This window comes from Oryx dammah, unplaced genomic scaffold (assembly GCF_014754425.2).
Source record: "Oryx dammah isolate SB20612 unplaced genomic scaffold, SCBI_Odam_1.1 HiC_scaffold_19, whole genome shotgun sequence".
Taxonomy (NCBI): Eukaryota; Metazoa; Chordata; class Mammalia; order Artiodactyla; family Bovidae; genus Oryx; species Oryx dammah.
The window spans coordinates 69,022,840-69,047,759 of NW_024070203.1; the positions used below are offsets into that span (position 1 = coordinate 69,022,840).

At 36.8% G+C, this 24,920-nt stretch overlaps 1 protein-coding gene across 2 annotated transcripts in view; it reads left to right on the forward strand.

Annotated features, from left to right (window-relative positions):
* Nucleotides 1-24,920, forward strand: part of ANGPT1 (angiopoietin 1) — a 296,850-nt gene that overhangs the window by 268,998 nt on the left and 2,932 nt on the right. For both annotated transcript variants that reach the window (XM_040262143.1, XM_040262144.1), the window contains exon 8: nt 12,448-12,578. In XM_040262143.1, the coding sequence (XP_040118077.1) occupies nt 12,448-12,578 (131 nt within the window). The remainder of the gene's footprint in view (nt 1-12,447; nt 12,579-24,920) is intronic.

Consider the following 24,920-nt stretch of genomic DNA (forward strand, 5'->3'; position numbering starts at 1 on the left):
TTAAAATATAGGTTGTAACGGGTGATATTTTCAGGGATTTTTCCAAGTATCAATTATAAGTAAAGAAAGGAAAAAATGTATATACTGAATTCAGCCAAGAAAAACATAGGATTCTCAAAAGATTATAATTTTAATTTATTAAAGAATAAATGTTTGAATTCAGTTCAGTTCAGTCGCTCAGTTGTGTCCGACTCTTTGCAACCCCACGAACGAGAGCATGCCAGGCCTCCCTGTCCATCATCAACTCCCAGAGTTCACCCAGACTCATGTCCATTGAGTCAGTGATACCATCCAACCATCTCATCCTCTGTTGTCCCCTTCTCCTTCTGCCTCAATCTTTCCCAGCATCAGTGAACACCCAGGAGTGATCTCCTTTATGATGGACTGGCTGGATCTCCTTGCAGTCCAAGGGACTCTCAAGAGTCTTCTCTAACACCACAGTTAAAAGCATCAATTCTTCGGCACACAGCTTTCTTTATAGTCCAACTCTCACATCCATACATGACTACTGGAAAAACCATAGTCTTGACTGGACGGACCTTTGAATTAAAGGATTATTATTCAGGCCTCTGGGTTCAAAATAATGTAGACCTTAACTTAGGTGGTCATCAAAGCGACTCTGGTTTCTTGTTCTTTGTGCTTAGTATTCTGCTTGCTCTGTATAAAAATGAGAAAAACTTTCAAAGGAAATGGGGTCTATTAATTTGAGAAAACTGGCCTTTTCTCATCTTTTATTTCTCCAGCTTATTGCCTACATATGTGTCTTATTTAGCTGCCTGTCTATCTCACTATTTTTGTCACTTTCAGTATGCTTATGCATATGTACCAATGACAGATACATTTTGCTTGTTTAATTTAGACTTTTTTTGTTTAGCTAATGTTTACTGTGCTTCTCTGTTGTTTATAGTTATTGGTTAGGGAAGTTTTATTTCTTTGTTTAATTTTTTGTTAATATTGATAAGTACGTAGAGTACTTGCAACAACTTTTTCAAGACTTTTATATTTATTGAGTTATATATATTGAGCTCCATTTCTCAGTTGCAGCCACCTCTTCACAACGCCATGGACTATAGCCTTCCAGGCTCCTCTGTCCGTGGAATTTTGCAGGCAAGAATACCAGAGTGGGTTGCCATTTCCTTCTCCAGGGAATCTTCCCAACCCAGGGATCAAACCTGCATCTCTTGCATCTCCTGCATTGGCAGGCCAGATTCTTTTCCACTTTGCCACTGGGGAAGCCCCTTTATATGTATTACTTCATTTATTTGTCACATCAGTATTAGAAGGACACTACTATTATTAGATTCATTTTATAGATGAGGCAACCGAGGATCAGAAAGGATAAGAGCTACAGTGCATACCCAGACAATTAAGCTCCCAACTCTGTTCTGTTCTCTCTTGAGGTCTATAGACACTCATATGCAAATGTACATAACGCAGTCCTACTCATCAGAAGCTCATGTTTTATATGTTTACTTTTTGTGGGCAGTGGGGAGATCAAAGAAGGAAAAATTTTAGTTAATGACTTCATTGTCAATTATTTTCTTCATTCATACTTACTCTGTACCAAGCCACCTATATCTTGTTGATCTTTATATACTTAAGTATCTCTCAATCTCTATCTTGTCCTTAATTTTTAATTTGCCAACCATATGTTATTAGATCTTTTAATCTTCCTACCCACATTCTCTTTTCTTTTGAAACTTCATATGAATTTTTCCTTCTACTTACACATTCATAACTGTGAATATAGATCATTGTCATACAACTCTCTATCACAGGCATATCTTCACTCTCTTTTTCATAGGTGCACCAACTTTACTTCATATTTTCCTATCTTCTCACATTTACAGGCTGTTGCAAATAAGTACATAATCCATTCACCTATGGACAGTACAGTAACAGAATATGTCTCTAGCATAGGAAAAATAGTGTTGCAGAAAATGGCACATTTAATACTGCCTGCTCCAACAGAGACTGCAGTCCTAAGATTCAGCATTGGAAAGACCTCTATCCTCTAACAAAGAAGATGCTTTTGAAACACATCTTTAAAATGAATATCTATGTTCCAGAGGGAATTGCAACAGAATGGAACTTATGTACACCTATAGATCCCTTGGTCAAACTTGATGTTCTCATTTCTTGTATTTGCTTTAATAGTTTATTCCGTGAGATGTTTCTTCCAATTTCTGGTGGCAGCCACAAACTAATTCCATCATTATTAAAACATTGTCTCAATAATATTTGAGCAGACTATTAGATCATTAATATTGGACAAATTTCAAATCAGAAAAAAAAAGCCCACGGCATTTGAATTGTAAAACATAATTGTATTATTGGAGTTAAAATATTACTACATATAAACAATCTCTTGTGATAAGTAAATCTTAACAGTTTGAATTCTTAATTCATATTGACTCAATAAATATTTGTTAATACCTATCATGCAAATCACATATGGAGTTTACAAAGATGGCTAAGACAGGAAGAGTTCTCATCAAATGCTTAACAGTCAGATGAGGAAGAAAAGACACATATATAAAGAGAAATCCTACAATAGGCAAAATGAAATATGCCACAGGAGAAGCAACTTATCTGTGCAACAGCAATTTATAGAAGAAAGAAGAGAAAAGGCTTCCTGCGTAATACTTTGTCTTAAAAGATGGTTGATTTTAGACTTGAGAGCAAAGAATCAATTCAGTAAAATTCTGGTCATTCATAAGCCCAAGATATGCTTGCACAGTCCTGCACAATCTCTTTATTTAAAGAGAATAAAATGTTTATCTTGATGATGCTATTTTGAAAAGAAATAGAAAACATTGTTTAACTAGAGATAAGTTTACTATATTAGGAATGGCTAATATAGAGCTCAAGTCTTCTTTGTGCTAAGATAAAATTTATATTCTTGTCTTTATCTCAAGACTTCCAGCCTTGGTAATTCCCACTGTAGAACTCTATACTTAACAAAAAGACCATTTTATGAAAACAAAACAAGTAATTTTCAGCTTCAAATACTAATAGAAATGAAAAAAGGACTAAAAATCTATCTTAAGTGCTTAGTATCTAAATAAGTTCTTTGCCTGCCTTTTCATTTGACATTCTCAACACATTCAAAGGACTGATGAGTCCCCTTTATATCTTACCTTTTTTGATCTTAAATTACTTCACCTTAATTATGCTATGAATTTCACACCCCTTTTATTGAAAATATCCTCCTCATCCCTCCTGCAAAGTCCAAGTCCTCCATAGCTTCCAAAGCTAATTTTTTCCACTAAACTTTTTGAACACTTTAGCATCTTTTGATTTTTCTCCCTTACCTTCTTTCATACAATACTAATCATTGTATACCTCTCTACGACCTCTTCATGACGCCAAATAAATGCCTAATCTTGCTAGAAGTCTACACTAAGGCAAACACTGGTTTCTCTCTATGTAGATTGACAAGAGAAATATTGTCTTTACTTTCAGCAAAAGACGTTACCTATATAATTTAAACTCAGTGCTAAAAGACAAGTTCTGGTATCACTCTTTGCTGGTGCCCAACCCTTTCAGTAGGGTGGGGGCAGGGCAGGGAGGGTGGTTAAAGCAGAGACAGCCCTGGAGCAGCAACCAGAAGACATAACAGTGTTGGGAAACTCTGTCAAATTGAGTCATTGCTACCAGGCTCTGAAAGAGAACCGTGGGGGTTATTTTGCATTTTCTTCAAGTGATTATGGAAAAGACAAACTAGTTCCATATGGTGGCAGGGAGAGAACTCAGCCAAAATAAAAATCTGCTCAGCTTGTCAGTACGTAAGACCTTAAAGTTCAGATATCTAAGAGTCTGTCTACTGTTTAAAGGCTCTGAGGCCAAACTTCAATTTGTCATACATACAACTCCCACTGCCTTGGATAATGAAAGAGACCCTCCCCTCATCCCACCCCCAGTACAGTGAAGATGTAAAAACATGAGAGGTATAACAGTCCCTTAAGTAGACAAAATTAGTGAGAAACTGGATGCGTGGTATTGGGCTGCTTATTTTAAAGAAAAGAAAATTATAGAATCACTTTATGATACAGCTGTATATATTGAAACTACTTCTCCATAATAGAACGCACTATTGTACCACATTCCTTAGGAAATACGCTTTAGTCTTTCTAGTTATTGAAACCTGTAAGTGAAAGAAAAAGTATATTTTCAACAAAAATGACTGAAAAATGATGTCTAATTTCAGTATGAATGTTTCATTTTCCCTTCAGATGCTAATTGAAAAAATAAAAATACTAACATTCTTTACAGTCACTGACCAAGTGGTACTCATATTTTTTTTCCTTAATTAGGGAAAATAGGTTTAAAAGGATAAACGCCCTGATTTTATTTTGTGGCTGCCTTTTTGGTCGCAAGTAATGGTGTTCTTTGGGGGTTTTGTGCTATTGTTATTTTTTTGTTGGTTGTTGTTGTTTTAGCATCCTTCATACTTCAGTTCCTAAGCCAAATTCTTTGCTCTGAAATAACATTTGCTTTTTATCCCCTAACACATCATCCTTCATGTAAGCCACATCTACACTGGCTGAACACAAGAAATAAATGTCCAAGATTCTCATAGTGTTATTTTGGGGGAAGCATTCTCTCCAGTGACTCACACTTTAAGTCCTTTCAGCAGAGTCAGACGCAAGGCTGACTTTGGCCCTTCTGTATATTGACTTTTCTTTTGTAAAGTGACATTCCATAAGTAGAAAAGAGAAAGTCATGGATAGTTAATTATACATAAAGCTTTTAGAAATTAACCAGAACCTCTAATAAAAAGAACCACATAAATATTTTGTTTAAGGCTCAATTCAAATAAGTTTTCTTATCTAACTAGAAAAAATACTTGGCATTAGTGAATGGCCAGCACTTAGTCTGGCCCTATCAAATAACCAACTATGATTGTTAGCTTTGGGTTAATAATTGCTATTCTGTGCTAGCTAAATAGCTGCTAAGAACGAATGAGCCCTTTAACTGTGAAGAGACCTATCCTTGATTATGCCATTACTCCCAGAATCCTTGTGGGATTCTGCAGAAGCACACTTGTCCTCATTTGTAAATATCTTAAAAGAGTGTTGAAAAAATTATATTTAAGAAATACTATCTCTATTTCCCAGTGCAAGAGAACAACTCTTGCTTAGAAGCATGTAAGCAGCCCTCTGCAACATGTTAAGAATATAAACATAGAGGGGATGAATATTCCTGGATATAAATTACAAGTTCTGCTCAGACTTGTATGGTGAAAAATCCACTGCTCTCTTCTATTATTTTTTACTGAGATATAATTGGCATATAACATTATATTAGTTTCAGGTGTAAGCAAAATGATTTAATATATGCCTATATGTATATATTGCAAAATAATCACCACAATAAAGCTAGTTAACACCCATCACCATACATAGTTAAATTTTGTTTTCTTGAGATGAAAACTTTTAAGATATATTCTCCTAGGAACTTGCTAGTATATAATACAGTATTATTAACTATAATCACCATACCATACATTGCATCCCCAAGATTTGTTTTGTAACTGGAAGTTCCTACTTTTTGACTATCTGCCCCTATTTTGCCAACCCTCACTTCTACTTTTAAATCATTGCAGCCACGTATGTCCCAATATTTACAGTGCACTATCTTGGGACTTCCCTGTGCCTCTGCTTCTTGTTTTTAAGATCCCTAGACTGGGCAGGCCCTTAAGAAGATATTTTATGCCTTGTTTGGCTTTTTGTTTTTGAAGTAATTTTAGCTAAAGAATTTACCATAAGCATTTTTATATTTTGAATGTCCTCTGATATCATTTGGCTATGCACACAATACAAATGAGACATTCAATAACACATAAGAACTAATGAGAATTGAGACATAAGTTCTCTTCCTTTATTCTACCTGTGTAATATATCAGACATGTTTTCATATCTTGGACTCTGAGAATATGAGAACAAAAACAGAATTGGAAAGATCAAGAGAAGTATATGTGTGTGTGTATTTTTAAATGATTCAGTTGGTTGACAAGGAAGTGGGATTTTGAGTACCTGGCTAAATAAGATGCAAAAGCTGTCTTTCTGAAAATATGGGCCAGGCATATTTTAGTTATTAGAGCTATTTTTATTTGGATTTTATTTTACTTGCTACCTTCAGCTACTGAAAGTTAATTATACAAATCATTAGTTCATATTCATAATTTCTTTATTCAGTAAATATTGAGCTTTCCTTCAGTATCAGACACTGTTTATTCTAGATTCTGGTGATTCAGTTGTGTAAGATACATCAGACACATCTATGCCTCAAGGAGCTTACAATTTATTATGAGAGAAGACAAGTTAAGAAAAAGCAACTAAAATATAGCACAGTTAAGTTTCATCATAAAGGTATCCATCTGGTGTTCTTTGAGATTATACTTGAAATAAATCTTCAAAGATGAGTAGGGGTTCAGCAGGTAGAAATTCTAGGCCTTCCAGGAAGAGAGGACAGAGAAATGAGGATATGATGCTTTGAGGGAGCAAGTGTTTGGTAAGCCTGGAGCATTGTGTATGTGTGCATGAAACAAGAGATGGGAGGTGTAGGGTTTGTGTGGGAGAAAGTAGAGGAGGGCTAGATCTTCAAAGTCCTTATAAACCACAATAAGAAACTTGGACTGTACCTTTCATGTATTGGGAGAACAACTGAGGGATTTTAACCCAAGCAGAGGAATTGCAATGAGAGGCATGTTTCGCATAAGCCACATGGAGAATGATTCTAAGGAGAAGGGGAAGGATCAGGGCTCAAGACATTGAGACTAGTTGTAAGATTTTTATCAGTAATACAAAGAGGAGCTAACAGGACTGTAAGACTGACCTTCAAGTCTTGATTAAGTGGATCTAGAAAAATGTCTCCTTTTAACCACAGATCCTAACATCATTGTTGATGAGCTGCGTGCTGGTGCAGGTCATAACAAAACAACATTGTAGATATTTATTCTCCAATTTATTCTAACCCTAACATATATACTTGCATATATGTTTAGAGATAAAAAAAAAGACACTCTTAAACTTGTGACAATTGATGATATACTCATAGAATAGCTTCCAAATGATGTTGAAGAAGAATCTGTGGTGGTATGGAAATATAGTCATAAAATCATATATGAAAAATGTGTTGTTAAAAACATTATTTTATTTTCATTTGTGTTTATATGAGAAGAAACTTTAAAGGCTACAAAACTAACATAAGCGGTTACTTCTCGAGTACAGTTGAGATGAGCCTGTGGGCAGAAACTTTATTCCATTGCTCAGAATTGTTTATAGAATATAATCAGGTATTACATGTAGGCATGCATGCTTATTCACTTCAGTGCTGTCCAACATTTTGCAACGCTATGGACTGTAGCCCACCAGGCACCTCTGAGAATGGGATTCTCCAGACAAGAATACCTGAATGAGTTGCCATGCCCTCCTCCGAGAAATCTTCCCAACCTGGAGATGGAACCTCTGTCTCCTTCATTAGATATAAATAATATTTTCTATTTGGAGAGGGAAAAAAACAAGGAAAAGACTAAGTGTATGTAAACCATAATATCAAGAGTAATTCTTTTTGCTTTTCTCTGTTTCCCAAATTTCTAACTGTGCATTCCCATTGCCTTGGTAACACAAAGAAACCCTTGCAAATGATGAGGCTTAAATTACAACCCTCATATGAAAGTATTAGGGCTTCCCAAGTGGTGCTAGCAGTAAAGAATCCACCTGCCAATGCACGAGATGTAAGAGACACAGGTTTGATCCCTTGGTCTGGAAGATCCCCTGGAGGAGGGCATGGCAACCCACTCTCGTATTCTTGCCTGGAGAATCTCATGGAGAGAGGAGCCTTGTGGGCTACAGTCCATGTGGTCACAAAGAGTTGGACACTACTGAAGCAACTTAAAAGCAATATTAAAAAGCAAGAGGCATTACTTTGCCAACAAAGGTCCATCTAGTCAAGGCTATGGTTTTTCCAGTGGTCATGTATGGATGTGAGAGTTGAACTATAAAGAAAGGTGAGTGCCGAAGAATTGATGCTTTTGAACTGTGGTGTTGGAGCAGACTCTTGAGAGTCCCTTGGACTGCAAGGAGGTCCAACCAGTCCATCCTAAAGGAATATTCAGTCCTGAATATTCATTGGAAGGACTGATGCTGAAGCTGAAACTCCAATACTTTGGCCACTTGATGCGAAGAGCTGACTCACTGGAAAAGACCCTGATGCTGGGAAAGATTGAGGGCAGGAGGAGAAGGGGATGGCAGAGGATGAGATGGTTGGATGGCATCACCGACTCAATGGACATGGGTTTGGGTGAACTCCGGGAGTTGGTGATGGACAGGGAGGCCTGGTGTGCTGTGGTTCATGGGGCTGCAAAGAGTTGAACACGACTGAGCAACTGAACTGAACTGAACTGAACTCTAGCAACTTAGTACAGGCACACATAAAAGTATAAATTATGTTCAGTACATCCAGTCACTCAGTTACTATCAACTTAACATTTGTGCTCACTTATCCAGAAAATACAATGTAAAAAATCATTATGTCCTGGAAAGTCTACCCCATTAGTGAGCTTAAAGCTACTGCAGAGAAAATGGTATTGACTTACCTTAAACCAATAAGAAGGAAAGTCATCACAAATTATAGAGAATCCAAGAATCAGAGTGGGAATTAGCATCACTCATCCAAGAGCGCCTGTGGGCTAAATTTACCCACTCCCAGTGGAGAGGGAGATTTCAGGCCAGCAAAGTCATAGCTACTTAATTTTGAAGTCATTCATCCTTCTCCCCAGACTCCAATTCTGTGTTCACCAACCAAGCAACTTTCTGATTATAATTTGGCTTTCTGTGTGAAACTCCCTCCAAGGAGAACCTGAGACTAGGCGCCCTATTTTCACTGTAAATGGAGACCAGACATAAGTCTCCCTCGGTTTTTCAAGTTGTGTGTCTGCCTCTGAGAGGCTGAGAAAGTGATCAGTTTAAAACTTCAGACCATATCTTGAGGGTCTGATGAATTGACTCAGGTAACATGTTCCTAGGACTCCCCTTGTTAACCTCTCACCTTGCTTTCCCCTGGTGAAACTCATCTCCACATGGGCTGCCTACAATGTAAAATGCAAATTCCCAGTTGGAAATTCTACAATTTGTATGATGAGTGACTTTTAGCTCGACATCTCCAGAGTTTTAAAATGTAAGCTTTTATGTGATAACTCAGCATTAGAAGCTTCCTTCAATGTTCTGTTAGCTACAAGTTCTATTAATTATTGAAACAACTGAAACTTAAGGAGGGTTTAGTTGTATGTTTCGCTCTTGCTGAAAAGTCTCTGCAGAATGTATTTGTAAACTATTTTGGCACAGTCATACAACAGTACTGTTATTTGCTAAAAATGTATCACCCTTACAAAATAATAATGGGACAGTACATGTCCTTAGGTGCAAACACATCATATTTATATGGAAAATATATTTACATATGTATCTTCAAAATATTAACTGATATTTATTATCTGTTTAATAATAATGTAAAATTTTGTTCAGAGCTGGTCTCAGTCCTAGTAGCATCTCATTCATACAGAGATTTAATCACTCATTAATCACTGTGGGTGGAGAAGATTCATAAATGAGACTCAGGCACAAAGCGGTAACACACATGGATTTGAAGGGAGTATTGCTAGATGACTTGGATGAATGACAACAGAGGGATATTAGGCAGAGTTAGAGAGAGGGCACGGTCTCAGTCAGAGAAGACTTTGAGTATCAAACAGAGGCCACTGACAGCCTTAACTAGTTTGAGTCCTGAGGAGCCAGTGAAGGAGCTGAGCAAGTCTGCATTTGTTCAAAGTATCCAGATGAATATGAGAGCAGCATGTCAGGTCCGTAGGAAATGAGCAGCTGTGAGGCAACTGCATGAGGCACCTGCTGTGTTTTCTTCACTAGTTTTTGAATTCTAGACAAATATTCTTCAAAATGTTCTTGGATAGTGTGCAAAAGTAATCTGAGGTGCGAGTTGAAACCATACACTCCTCAGTCTAGTGAGTAGGTCTTTTTCACAGATAACCAGATGATTTGATGTACAGGAAACTGTTGGAGAGCCCATGATCTAGGTTAATGTAAATTTTATATGAGAAATCTTCCTAGAGAGTAAAGCAGGGTTTTGAAGAATGCCATATTTGAGGTTAAACAGTTGGGGTTTTGAAATTAATTTTAGGTATACCACCAGAATGTAGGTCCCTCAGGGCATGGTGACATTCCATTTGTTTTATTTGCTGATATATCTTAAATGTTGAGAACAATTATTGATACGTGCTCAACAAATATTTCAAGTATGTGCTCAACAAATATTTCTTTACTGGATACATAATGATTAATAAGAACTTGGATTGTATCGTCAACAATTGCCATAACCCTCTTTGAGCTTAGAATGAAAAATTGGGATGTTGATACCTGAATCACAGATTTACTATAAAAATTAAATAACACCAGAAAAGCATTTAACAAAGTGCCTGTCACAGAGTAAGTACCCTTTAGCACATCATCAATATTCAATATTAACAAAATGATATAAGCTATAGCAACACTCTGTGTATTTTGTTTAGAGATTAATACTTACAGCAATAAAAATAAACTCATTTTCCTTTGGTAGATCTTGCATTATCAGAACAATATAAGTTTGAGTATACACGGTAAAACAAACATCAAGCACACAAGCTATAGAGAATTTTCAGTTCAGTTCAGTTGCTCAGTCATGTCCGACTCTTTGCGACCCCATGGACTGCAGCAAGCCAGGCTTCCCTGTCCATCACCAATTCCTGGAGCTTGCTCAAACTCATGTCCATCAAGTTGGTGATGCCATCCAACCATTTCATCCTCTGTCGACCCCTTCTCCTCCTGCTTTCAATCTTTCCCAGCATCAAAGTCTTTTCCAATGAGTCAGTTTGTTGCATCAGGTGGCCAAGGTATTGGAGTTTCAGCTTCAGCATCAGTCCTTCCAATCAATATTCAGGACTGATTTCCTTTAGGATGGACTGGTTGGATCTCCTTGCTATCCAAGGGACTCTCAAGAGTCTTCTCCAATACCACAGTTCAAAAGCATCAATTCTTCAGCCCTCAGCTTTCTTTATAATTCAACTCTCACATCCATACATGACGACTGGAAAAGCCATAGCTTTGACTAGATGGACCTTTTCTTGGCAAAGTAGTGTCTCTGCTTTTTAATATGCTGTCTAGGTTGTTCATAGCTTTTCTTCCAAAGAGTAAGTGTCTTTTAATTTCATGGCTGCAGTCACCATCTGATTTTGGAGCCCAGAACAATAAAGTCTGTCACTGTTTCCATTTTTTCCCCATCTATTTGCCATGAAGTGATGGGACCGGATGCCATGATTTTAGTTTTCTGAATATTGAACTTTAAGCCAACTTTTTCACTCTGCTCTTTCACTTTCATCAAGAGGCTCTTTAGTTCTTTGTTTCTGCCATAAGGGTGGTGTTATCTGCATATCTGAGTTTATTCATATTTCTCCCAGCAATCTTGATTCCAGCTTGTGTTTCATCCAGCCTGGCATTTCACATAATGTACTCTGCATATAAGTTAAATAAGCGTGATGACAATATACAGCCTTGACGTACTCCTTTATCAATTTGGAACCAGTCTGTTGTTCCATGTCTAGTTCTAACTGGTGCTTCTTGACCTGCATACAGATTTCTCAGGAAGCAGGTAAGAGAGTCTGGGATTCCCATCTCTTTTAGAGTTTTCCACAGTTTGTGGTGATCCACACAGTCAAAGGCTTTCGTATAGTCAATAAGGCAGAAGTAATTGTTTTTCTGGAACTCTGTTGCTTTTTCGAAGATCCGACAGATGATGACAATTTGATCTCTGGTTCCTCTGCCTTTTCTAAATCCAAGTTGAACATCCAGAATTTCATGGTTCATGTACATTGAAGACTGGCTTGGAGAATTTTGAGTATTACTTTGCTAGTGTGTGAGATGAGTACAATTGTGTGGTAGTTTGAACATTCTTTGGCATTGCCTTTCTTTGGGATTGGAATGAAAACTGACCTTTTCCAGTCCTGCGGCCACTGCTGAGTTTTCCAGATTTGCTGCATGTTGAGTGCAGCACTTTAACAGCATCATCTTTCAGGGTTTGAAATAGCTCAACTGGAATTCCATCGCCTCCTCTAGTTTTGTTCATAGTGATACGTCCTAAGGTTCACTTGACGTCTCTACCCACAGGTAGAGAATTTTACTTGTCTGTAAAGTAGAATCTTGCCTCCCTCCCTTCCTTCTTTTTTCCTCCTACCCACTTCTCTGTCTTTCTTTTGTTCAGAGAGCTTCGGTCTTATAAAACATTTTGTTGAAGGGCTAAGTTCAGAGAAGGGAGAAAATTATGAAAAAGCCAAACATCTTCTGGGTTCTATTTTCTATTGAATGACTTATCTTTTTTTTTTTTTTTTAACTTCAGGTTGTATTTGAAGGGTCACACTGGGACAGCAGGAAAACAGAGCAGCCTGACCTTGCATGGTGCTGATTTCAGCACTAAAGATGCTGATAATGACAACTGTATGTGCAAATGTGCCCTCATGCTAACAGGAGGTAAGTCCTACGGGGCCATTCTCTTAAGTTATGTTTCATTGGTTTGAGGCTTGAGGTTTCTTATCTGTGAGAAAAGACTATGATCTTCTGGTCAGGAAACTTAAGAGCAAGTCCCTAGAGATCATTTTGCTCTGCCCACTAATTTACCACATGTTCTTGTGCAAGACATTGTTAGCATATTTAGAAGTGTGCCTCTTCCCCCAGCATGTATGGCGGGGGTGTGCTAAGCTTGGTTCTGAATAAATTCTTAAACCTCTTAAAGTCCCCCTTATCCTACTTTCTAAATACTCATAATGATCCCTGTGGTGGAATGAACAACAATTTGAATATTCAGTATACAGAGAAAGCAAAAACCCAAACTTTCTTACAAAATGCTGTACAACTGTGTAATTGATCATTCTATTGAAATGGAGTCAAGAGGGAAGAGAGGTGTAGCTAGGTCTAAAGTTTTGCAATTCAAACTAGCTATACCAGTGCTTTTACATTATAAGGTATTGATCTCTGCAAGACATTTAGTTGGTATCAGTTCAGTTCAGTCACTCGGTCATGTCAGGCTCTTTGCGACCCCGTGGACTGCAGCAAGCCAGGCTTCCCTGTCTATCACTAACTCGTGAAGCTTGCTCAAACTCATGTCCGTCGGTTCAGTTATGCCATCCAGCCATCTCATCCTCTGTCATCCCCTTCTCCCCCCGCCTTTAATCTTTCCCAGCATCAGGGTTTTTTCCAGTGAGTCAGTTCTTTGCATCAGGTGGCCAAAGTACTGGAGTTTCAGCTTGAGCATCAGTCTTTCCAGTGAATATTCAGGACTGATTTCCTTTAGGATGGACTGGTTGGATCTCCTTGCAGTCCAAGGGACTCTCAAGAGTCTTCTCCAACACCACAGTTCAAAAGCATCAATTCTTCAGCCCTCAGCTTTCTTTATAATCCAACTCACATCCATACATGACTACTGGAAAAACCATAGCCTTGAGTAATGGACCTTTGTTGGCAAAGTAATGTCTCTGCTTTTTAATGTGGCATCTAGGTTAGTCATAAGTTTTCTTGCAAGGAGCAAGCGTCTTTTAATTTCATGACTGCAGTCACCATCTGCAGTGATTTTAGAGCCCAATTTAGCTGGTATAGGAGATATCATTAAATAATATATGTCACTGAGTAAGAGAGTTTATCCTCTTTCACTTTAAAAAAATTTTTTCTCACCTTGTGTGTCAAAGAGAAATTCTCAGTTTAGTACTAGCTTATCTATACTTTTTCAGCACTTAATAATTACTCTTCTTAGCAAAGAAGGAGAAAACTCTTCAGCCTCCGTCTCAAGACCCTGGTAAGGGCAATAGCATCTACCTCAAATTAATTAAAATGTTTTTAATTTTACTGAATTTTATGTCTCCCTTTTATTATAGAAAGTGGTGCTGATTTCCTCTTTAAAGGAATGATGTAAACTTTGCATTTTAAAAAGGATTCACAATATTTAATATTTAACAAATCATTGATTTCAAGAAAAATATTCATTAAATATTAATAAAAGTTATAAATGGGCCTGGCAAAAACTGCTCGTGAAGTTGATAAATGACTGAGTGAAGTCTAAGAAACACTGAATGAAAACCTTATGGCAAATGATGTTGCTCAGAATTGTTCCAGGCTCTGGCATAAAAGCAGTTGGCACCAAGCAAAACTGTAAAGGAAGCTTTTTCCCGGTGTCTCTCTTCTCACAGTTTCAGTGTTGTTTCCCTCTCTTAATGGAAGAGTAATCACTCCCACCTTTAACTATTCTTATCCTCTGTTTTTTATCCTGTAACAAACTCATGCTACTAGAGAAAAAACTCTCTAAATCTAACATTAAACTTCTCCAAATATAGTATTACTATCATTATTATTATCTTCCTTGAATCCCAAACCAACTCTGTGAGAGACACAGGGAGAGAAACTCGAATGTACATTTTGTACATAAGGAAAACAAAAGTAATTAAATATTCATCATTTTATCCTTAACATCTAGCTTGGTAGACTGTGGCACATAGGAACTCAATAAAATATGTGTTGCGTGAATGAATGAATAACCATCTTGGAACCCTTGAAGTCACTTTCAGATTTTGAAACCAATGAAATGAATTTTTTCTCATTAGTTAACAAAGCATGAAAGAGTATAGAGGGAACATTTTGGAAAAATCTTTCCAACTTCATCACCGTACCCAGGCCCTTCATTACTACCACTACCAAACCACATCCTATTTGGATTTCCATCCACTCCACTTATAACATCTTTTCAACATCAGACTGGCCTTAGCATTACCAAAGCCAGCTTGTTATGATTCTGCCTCTGTCATATCCTCCTCCTAAAGCTTTAAAAATGCCATTTTGACATCACATTCAAAAGTCTTTTATATGCAATTTTAGCTGTTAAAAATTTAGAATATTTTGAAAATGTTACCCACAGGTTAGGTTTTGAACTTTTTTTTTCCTAAAAGAAAATATCTCTTTTTATTACCTCCATGATCCTTTAAGTGAAATTATCAGCAACTTTATACAAGGACAAATGGACTTTGATTGTACTTTTTTTGCCCACTTTAATATAGATGTGCACTTCATTTTCTCCATGTCTGTTTTTACAGATATTTTTTTCTTATCAAATAAATACAACACATGAAAGACCAACAGTAAAATTGTTCAAATGTTTACTTAGAATAGTGTTCCAATATGTTCATATTACTGTCATAATAATGAAAATATAGAGCAAAGCAAAGAGGAGAATGCATCTCTTGGTTAATGATGAGAAAACTACATCACTCAGCATTGTGATTTTATTTCTGCTTCAGATGATTGAACTTTATCATGTTCTTTCATCCATAATCATTCTTGGACCTATTTCTTACCCATCAATAAACACATATATTGAAGAGAAGAAATTTCCACTTATTGCTTGGGCTGGAATAGTCTAAGTAAATATGTTTCTGTAATAAACACCACTACCCTATCAAATATCCTTTTAAAAGAATCCAGGTCTTGCAAAGTGATGTACTCTGCAAAACTAATATGTGGAATTTAGATAGCTAAGAACTGGGGTACATAAGGGTGAGTGTCAATGACAGTCCAGGTAACTTGAGTATTATCTGAAACTTATGTTCTACTTAACTACCCCCACACCACCACCACTCTATATTCTCTGTCATGGTTCACCTTAGAACCATTTTCTCCATCTAATGATTTTTCCTCTCCTTTTAAAAAGTTTGTATTTTGACTTCTTACATATTTAAAATCATCTCTTAAGCAGATAGATTTCATACTATTTGAAACTAATAATTCTTAGTTCTCTGTCATCATCAGTTAAAGCTTTGTTTTATCTTGTTTATTTATATATTTTCCATTTTTTCCTCTAAAAGAAATTAAGGATAAAGTCAGATTTATTGCCTGCTTAACCGTCCTAAATAGTTTTCTTCAAGTACATGGAGGGATTTTTGTTGGAGAAGGTGGTATTGTTGTTACCCTATCTATCAACAACTGAAAAACAAGAGATAGGCTTAATTAAAAATAGAAAGTATTTCAGCTAGACAGAAAGTAGAACATTTGGTTCTTCCTTCTTCTTAACATCTTAACTTTCTTCTATTTACTTAACATAATTCTAAGGAGTAACTGTTAAGAGTCAACTACAATTAGAAAAATTAGCAAGACAGAATAGAGCTTCTTCTTTTTGAAGAAGACCATCAACAAAAAGTAAATGATAAATACACGATTTCACATTATAGCAAGTTCTGGGGACAAAATATAGCACATGATAGTTATTAGAAGAAGGGAAAAGTGACTTTTGATGGAGTTTCCAGGAATCAAAGGCTGGAATGAGTTGCCAGAAAAGATTGTGGAGGTCTAGTTATGGACACCTTCAAGAAAATATAAAGGTAGTTATATGAGAGAGTTTACATATACATGTTCCTATAGTTGCCAGCCTACGTAAGACTGTCTCCTACGTTTTCTTCTGGTTCTGTGATTTTGTTATTCTATGTACTCTCAGTGGCTACAGTAGAGAAAAACAAGTAATATTATTTTTCAGTTTGGTTGTAGTTCATTGTTAGTGGAAAAGAAGTATAGCTGACTAAAAAAGCATATTTGCATCAGTAGAGATAGATACCACAGTGTTTTATACTTCCTTTTCCAGACATACATGTACTTATTTCTACCTTACCAGAAATTCTTCTGTCCAATTTAGAAACTGAATAATTTTTATGTTTTATTACACTGTTGTTATGGGACCATACCATATATTTCAAAATCAATATTGCCACACACATTTTCTATGAAACTGACCTCTTAATTAATCATTAGAGGTGATTTGTTAGTGTGCATTTATTATAAACCAGAAATATCTGTGATTCACTGACCTTAGGAAAATGTGTAAGTTTTGTCCTTAGTTTCCCCCTTTATATAGTATATTACATCAAATGCATATATTTCAGTAGTGGGAGGGATAAATTTGAGATGATTATATGAAATATTTTCTTAGTCTCACAGGAGAGCCCTTCTTGTACCCTCATGAACCCAAAGAAATAATCAGTTTCATTATAAACTTAATGTTTTCCCTATTATTTAATATTTACAAAATGAAAATGTAATATCAGTCAACACATGCTTTTGTTTATATGGATTTATTGTATTAAATATAAATATGCAAAAAACTATGACTCGAATTATGAAAATGAAAACCTTTTCTCATTAGATTTTTACATGCAAAGAAAACACGGGCTTTGGTACCAAATTAGTATTCTTCAAAATATATTTTTCTAAAATTCTGCTAGAAACTATAATTACTAAAGGTTACTGACCAAAAGAAAAGAAAATGACCCCTAACAAAATATGGTATTGTTTTACATTCTTTTTCTCACCTTTTCTTTCAACACAATTTTCTTATTTGGTATCTAATATAAAAGCTATGTAAAAATGTGACCTAACCCTCTGCAGAAAGAATCTGTTGTGTTAGAAACTCCAATCTGTTTTCCCACGCATAAACTATGTCAGTCAACAGACAAGACTTTGCTAAAGCTAACAAGGGATGTTCTCAGTTCAATTCTAAAAGACGGGATAAAGTCATACACATAAACTCTTAGTACACTCTCGAACTTACCAGATGCTAGCAGTAGAGAGTTGATAAATGCTTGCCTTGCCTGCTATATAACCTTGAAGAAGACAAAATGGAAGAAATTAACAGGCTATCTAACTGGTTAAAGTGACAAGATCTTTGAGAAAATGTAATCATCTTAGAGTTTTTGATAACCATTGTCAGATAACTGGCATTCCCTAGGTTTTAAGGCAAACATGTTGAGAGAAAAGATCCATATGGATAATTTAAGATTGACCACAGATATCTACATTGCATTACTGTATTTCAAAGCAATTTCTTATTTAGTACATAAGCCTGTTCCACAAAAAAGGTACATTTCTTGAAGGCAGGGACATCATGCTCTCCACCATTGTGTCTTCAGGGCCTAGCGTAGTGCTTGTCTCACAAGATGTGCTTAATAAATTTTGGTTAAATGCATGAGTAGGCTATCAGATTCTGAAAGGACATTGTGAAATCACAAATGATCTTGGTGAAAAGACATAAAAATAAATCAATGTGAATATGAATGTGACTTTTTCATGAACTTAGGTTTAAAATGCCAAAGTATGTATATGTCTTCCCTGGTGGCTCAGATGGTGAAGATCCGCCTACAATGCAGGAAACCCAGGTTCAAACCCTGGGTCAGGAAGATGTTTTGGAGAAAAGAATGACTACTTACTGCAGTGTTCTTCCCTGATGGCTACTTACTCCAGTATTCTTGCCTGGAGAATTCCCTGGACAGAGGAGCCTGGTGGGCTACAGTCTATGGGGTCGCAAAGAGTCAGACACAGTCTACTGAGCAACCAACACTTTCACCTTCACATGTGTATATTAATTTGCATGCACACACATGGAACAAAGGGATGAACATTAAAGACTAGAGCCAAATTTTAAGAATAACCTAACCCCAGAAGACTAAATTCCATATTGGAAAACTTTTGAGTGTTAGGTTTATAACTTTTGAATAAATTTGAACATTCTAACTGCAGAATTTAGGATTATATTCCTGTTCTCTGGGAGGAAGTTTATATTTATTGGAAATAATATCAGAAAATGTCTCTTAAAAGTTAAATTTGGAAAAAAGTGAATAAGAACTGATAAGCCTATAACACAAGGCTGCCACCAAATCTTAATAGTTGATGAAAATAGCAAAACAATTTTGTTTATATTTTACTCTAATAATAAGTAATGTAGTGAATATACATTGCACTGTTAGTGTATAACAGTCATTTCTGCATTATCATAAATGACACACTTAATAGTTTAAAGGACACTTCCATTAACCATTCGAAATAGAGATCTTTGGTGAGAACTAAGATAGGGAAGACTTAGCTAAGTTGCTTAAGGTCACAGAATTAATGTCAGAGGATTTGAATATGACCTCCAGATAAGCCATTACCTTATCCACTCCTTCTACTGCCATTCTTAAAAGAAACAGCACTCAAAGACAAGAATTTAGCTCTGTTTTACTGTTTGTGGCCCATTTTCATGAGGATTTCCTCACTTAACTAGTTAAAAGTAAAATGAAGTCCAAGGGAGGAAAGAGGCAGTAAGAGAATACCTAAAGGATTAAAATGAATTCAAGATTACCAGCCAGGATAAACAACTTTCTATCTATGGAACAAAAAGAAGAGAAAGGGGAAAAAAGCCAAGTCCTTGACTTGAAGGGGGTATGGGATGAAATGACAGAAGGAATGCAGAGTTCTGGAAGGATCCTTCGGCTCCACACACAAGAGCTTGCAGCTGTTCCTTGAGGCTAGTTCTGGGTAGGAGCCGGATTTGTACCCATGAAATCAGTAAGTGATTTTCATGATGGTCCCGATGACCACTATGTCATCAGTCAGTTTTTTTCAGCCTTATCCGTAGTTAGTGATAAAAGAGGAAGATTCTTACTCTCTGTGCCAGTTCTTTTGCATGTTGCTGATTAGAAAGAAATCCATAACCACAGATAGATCCTTTTATTTTGCTGTACTTTTTACCTTAGAAAAGAAGTGTTGAGAGACATTTTGTTTAGGATCAGAAGAATTTGAGAGTTAGGTTTCTTGACTTTCAAATAAATTTGAACTTCCTGAGTACAAAGTTTAGAATCAAGTTCCTGTTTTCTGGGCAAAGTTTCATGTATTGGTGATAAAATGTGAATTTTCTGCTTCAAAGATAAAAGACTCAAATGATTTTTCAAGGCCTGGGAAGCCCAAGACAGTTATTCCAAAACTAAATTTTAATGAGTTAAGTGTAAATGAATTAGAAACATGCTTCTCGGATTTCTTATTAAAATATACATAAGGTTACAGGTTATGAAGAAAAATGCTTGGCAAAGTTCATCTCAGCAATTGCCAATCTTAAAGCATTTAAGACATTTTATCAGTTGTCCCAACAGCAGATGGAAGCTGCCGCTCCCTTCCATCCTTTGCTTTCATTGCTAAGTTCTTTAAAGCTTAAAGTGCTTCTTCTAATTAACTTCTTTAACATATTGCTCATCTATCCCCAGGCACTTATAGAACAAAGTACAAAGCTGATATCGCTCCAGAATTTTAGAAGATATTTAATTCAGCTATTTGATATCTAATCGGAGAGGAAATGCAAACCCAGGCATACTCCTTTATCTGTTCACAAGGATACCTTCAATCTACACAAACTTACATTGTTCTCAGGACCCATGAGTTCATATGGTTATCTATGAATGCCAAAGGAGATTAACCAGGAGTAACCAGGAGCTTGCTGTACTTTTTGCCTGCTTTCTGTGAATATGCTTTAAAGCCACTTCTTTTCAGGTCATGCTTCATTTCTTCAAATAGAGGTAGAAAGTGGACCAACTTAAATATTTGATACAAAGAAATTCCTTGTTGTTCCTTATCAGAAAAAAACAGAAAATACTTACTTGCATACAGATAACTAGTTTTGTGAACTTGAAGTTCAGAGTATTTTATAAAGGACTGCTGCTGCTGCTAAGTCGCTTCAGTCGTGTCCGACTCTGTGTGACCACACAGACGGCAGCCCACCAGGCTCTCCCATCCCTGGGAAGAACACTGACACTACAACTGAACTTGTCATGAGTAATAATTGCCCTTTCATTTTATTTTTTGCCATCTCTGTTGTTTTATTAGAGGATAATTGCTTTACAGTATTGTGTTGGTTTCTGCCATACATCAACATGAATCAGCCATAGGTATACAAATGTCCCCTCCTTCCTGAACCCCGCTTCTGTCTCCCGCTCCATCCCACCCCACCCTACCGCTCTAGGTTGTCCCAGAGCACTGGGTTGAGCTCCCTTTATCACAGAGCAAATTCCCACTTGCTATCTATTTTACATATGGTAATGTATATGTTTCCAAGCTATTCTCTCAATTTGTCCCACGTTCTCCTTCCCCCACTGTGTCCACAAGTCTATCCTGTATATCTGCCTCTCTATTACATGCAGATTCTTTACCTCCTAAACCCTAGGTAAGCCCATAAAACCCATATTAGGTATTTAAGTGCCATGTCTTTACAACACGAACACTGAACAACTGTACTCATTTGAATCCAAATTATTTTCATATTTCTCTAATTAACCCTACCAAGCAAATAAGTAAATATGTTGGCACTGATGACTTGGTCTTCATTATTAAATGATTGCGATGATCCCATAAGATCTGATTCTTTTTATTCCTGCTCTAAAGTTTATGCCTGCTTCCTAGATAACTTACAAAAGTACATTTAGATAGGCTTTTAGAGGCTTTAATAGTGTGCCATCTTATATGATCTCTGCACCTGTGCTGTGAAAATGATTGATTAGATATTTATGATCCACATCTTAGGAAGGAGGAGGTAAGTCACTATGTGACATTGGAAAAGTTCCTTGAATTGTCTGAGCATCAGGGTCTTCATTTTAGTACTTGCCACACCACATAGGGTTGTGTGGGGAATAAACTGAGAAAATGCATATAAATATTTTAGCAGAGTCCTGATACATATTAACTGTTCAAATGTCGAATGTTACATAAACTATTGGGTAAGATCCCTTAGCTATTAACTGGTGAAGTCAGCATCAAAGTCAGGGTCTTCTAATTTCTGCTCTGGTGCTCTAGGCTCCCCATTGCCCACAAGAGCATTTTTAAACATACAATAAAAACCTCCATGTTCTTGTTCCTGTTTGTTTTGCTAGCCCTTTGTTCTCCAACCCCTTACCCACTGGCACTGCAGCCAAGCCAAGCTGCTGGCAGGCACTCTCTCCTGCCCTGCCAGAGTACGTACTGTCTTTAGATAATCTCTTTCCATCCTGTGAACTCCCACCCATCCTTCAGGATCCAGATCAAGTGATGAGTGAACCTTACAGACCCACGAACAGGATATTCTGCCTCTGTTCCCAAGATTTTCTTCATCTCTGTTAAACAGCTATCTTCTCATTTAACAGTTTGTTTCTCTCTTACACAAAATTGTATATTCCTTGAAGTCAGGAATTTTGTTTTCCTCAACTCTGACCCTGTATCTGTCCATTGGTTAGTGTTTGTTGAACTGATTCTAGGTTCAATTTCCTCCCCTTCATCATGCTGCCACATGTGCTCAGGGTGGCTTTGGTAGACCACAGTTAGAGAACAAGGGCTGTAAATAATATTTAATTAAACATTCAACCTGGCAGATCTGGTTCTCCTGGTAAAATATTGCTTCCCATTCCTAGAGAATGTTCCACTTGTTCACCTGATGATAGACACGTAGACTGGATATATAGGACTTTCCACATTGTTTGCATTTCCACCAAGACTGCCGTTTTTCCACCTTCGTTTCCTGCAAGTGTTTCCCTTGGCCACTGGATACCACCAACCACACTCATGTTCTTTTAGTCCCTACCCGCCAGAGTCTCAGCTTCACGGCACTGGCATGTGCTCTGCATTGCTTAGTAGACCCTTTCGCCATCTTCACTTTGCAGTCTTCTCATCTGTCAAGTTTCATTAAATATCAACTTCTTCCACGAACATGAAAAGTCAAATAGGTCTCCTATTATTCTCCTTCATAGCCCCCTGATTCTAACCCCCCCTTCCTCTTCTCTGTTTCCTCCTCTCCTCATCTTCTTCTTCTTCCTTTTGCCATCATCATTTCCTAATGATTTGTAGCTATTTTATTTATTTGCTACTTTTTTTTTTTTTTTGGCTGTTTGTCACATTAGAAGTAAGCTCCGTAAGAGTAAGGACCACATCTGTCTTGTTGAGTGTTGTATGACAACACTTCATGAGGATTATAAATTGAATGAATAAAGAAAGAAAAAATGAATACAATAAACTCGGATGTTATATATACAGGTATCTATCAAATATAGCTTTAAAAAAAAATAAACTGGACTAATTCAGACCATAGAGGCTTTAAAAGAAAAAACAATCTGTCAATAAATCTGTAGGCCCTTACCAGTCATCTGCTAAGCAAACTCTGTTAGGTGTGGCACTAAGAATATGGAATATAAACCACGCATTTTCATTCGTTGTTGCTGTTATTTAATTGCTAAGGCATGTCTGACTCTTTTGCTACCCCATGGACTGTAGCCTGCCAGACTCCTCTGTCCAGGGGATTTCCTAGGCAAGAATACTGGAGTAGGTTGCCATTTCCTTCTCCAGAGGATCTTCCCTAACCAGGCGTCAAACCCATATCTCGTGCATTGCAGGCTGATTCTTTACCACTGAGCAACCAGGGATAATGAATAAAAGACTATGTGCTTTGATCTTCAGATCCTCTCAGCTTCAGGCTACTTTTGCTCTTGTTAACTTTGACCTATCCATACTGGTCTCCTTTCAGTGTCTCCAAAATGCCTTTCTTCTTACCCGGAACATTGTCCCACTTTACTCGTTAGGAAGGATACATAAGATCAGTTTATCCTATCCCCTCATGTGTCCCTACTTTTTCTTGTTTCTTTCCAAAGTTCACTGTAGTTTCCCAATGAATGTATTCTTCAGCCTGTGCCCTTCATTGTCAGGCTATATTCCAACAGACGTCTGCCTTCCCACACTCTTCAGAACTCTTATGACTTTCTATAAACCAAACAAATCCACACACTTCTGCTCTGAGTATCTTCATGTAACTTGGAGGATCCTTCTATGATTTGTAGTAGTCCTCAACAACAGAGTAACTGCGCTTGCTTTAGAGACCATGGTGGATATTTGAAAGACTAAGAAAGGCTCGTTAACATGATGGAAGAGTGCCTCAAGAAGGTCATAGAAAAGGAGGAGAAAGTTAAAATACTGAAGCAATCAAGTTGAGTTTCATTCTGTCCTTTAAGAGTCTTATGGGTAAATAAATTCCCTAATATCAGAATGCCTTTTTTTAAATATAAATAGCATATTTTTACTGGTTGTACTTACCAAAAAAATTTAAAGGAATTAATCTTAAGAAGAAAAAGGTGGAATTTTACAGTTTCCTCCTTCCTTGCCAAATAAGAACTTTCTTGTCCCCCGTGTTTTGACTATATTAACCTCTATGTTGTTTGCATACAGTTGCTAAAACATTAAATACAGTGTCTTTCCAAATTCATTGACATACCTTACTTTTTCCTAGTATGAGTTAGTGATTAATATAGCTTGTTAGGCCTCTAGTATGACTTTATAAATACAACCCAGCTGTATTCACGCTCCAAAATTGAAAAATGAGAACTAGTTTTTCTCCATTTAACTTTTTCTAAAGTTTCTGCAAGATGATGCTCATGTTACAGTTAAACATCAGCTGTACAGCTTTCTCTTTCTTTAGCTATTAGTCCCTTAGGTATAACTCTGTAATCAAAGGGAGGTCAACTGTATCCAAATACAAATATGCCAGAATGTCTCTGGCATAAATCTCTCCCTAAAGATTTTAGTAGTATTACTTCAGAAGAGAGGGGGAAAAGTACTATGTTTTATCTAAAAGCTAAGAACTTAATTCATTTTAAAAAATGAAGTACTGAGTTATCCTTGCAGAGAGCTATGTGAGCACAGGATCTATATGTTACTCATCATTTTTCTTTTTACTAAGTTTAGAAAGAACTTTGACAATCACAGGAAAACATGCTGCTATATAGGAACTATGTGGTTACTCTCAGTGAATGCTTCCCATATTGCTATAAACTGCAGAGAGGGTATAGCCATCCAAATTCATAGTTATGTTCTGGTATCCAGTTAATTTCAGAAGCAGCTAAGGGCCAGTAGGCAAAATTATGAACTACATGGAGGACATTTCTTTCTGTTTAGATGTTAGCTGTCCAAGCTTCTGAACTTCATTGCTAATAATTAATTGTTCTATTTCCAATAACAGGCTTCAGGTGG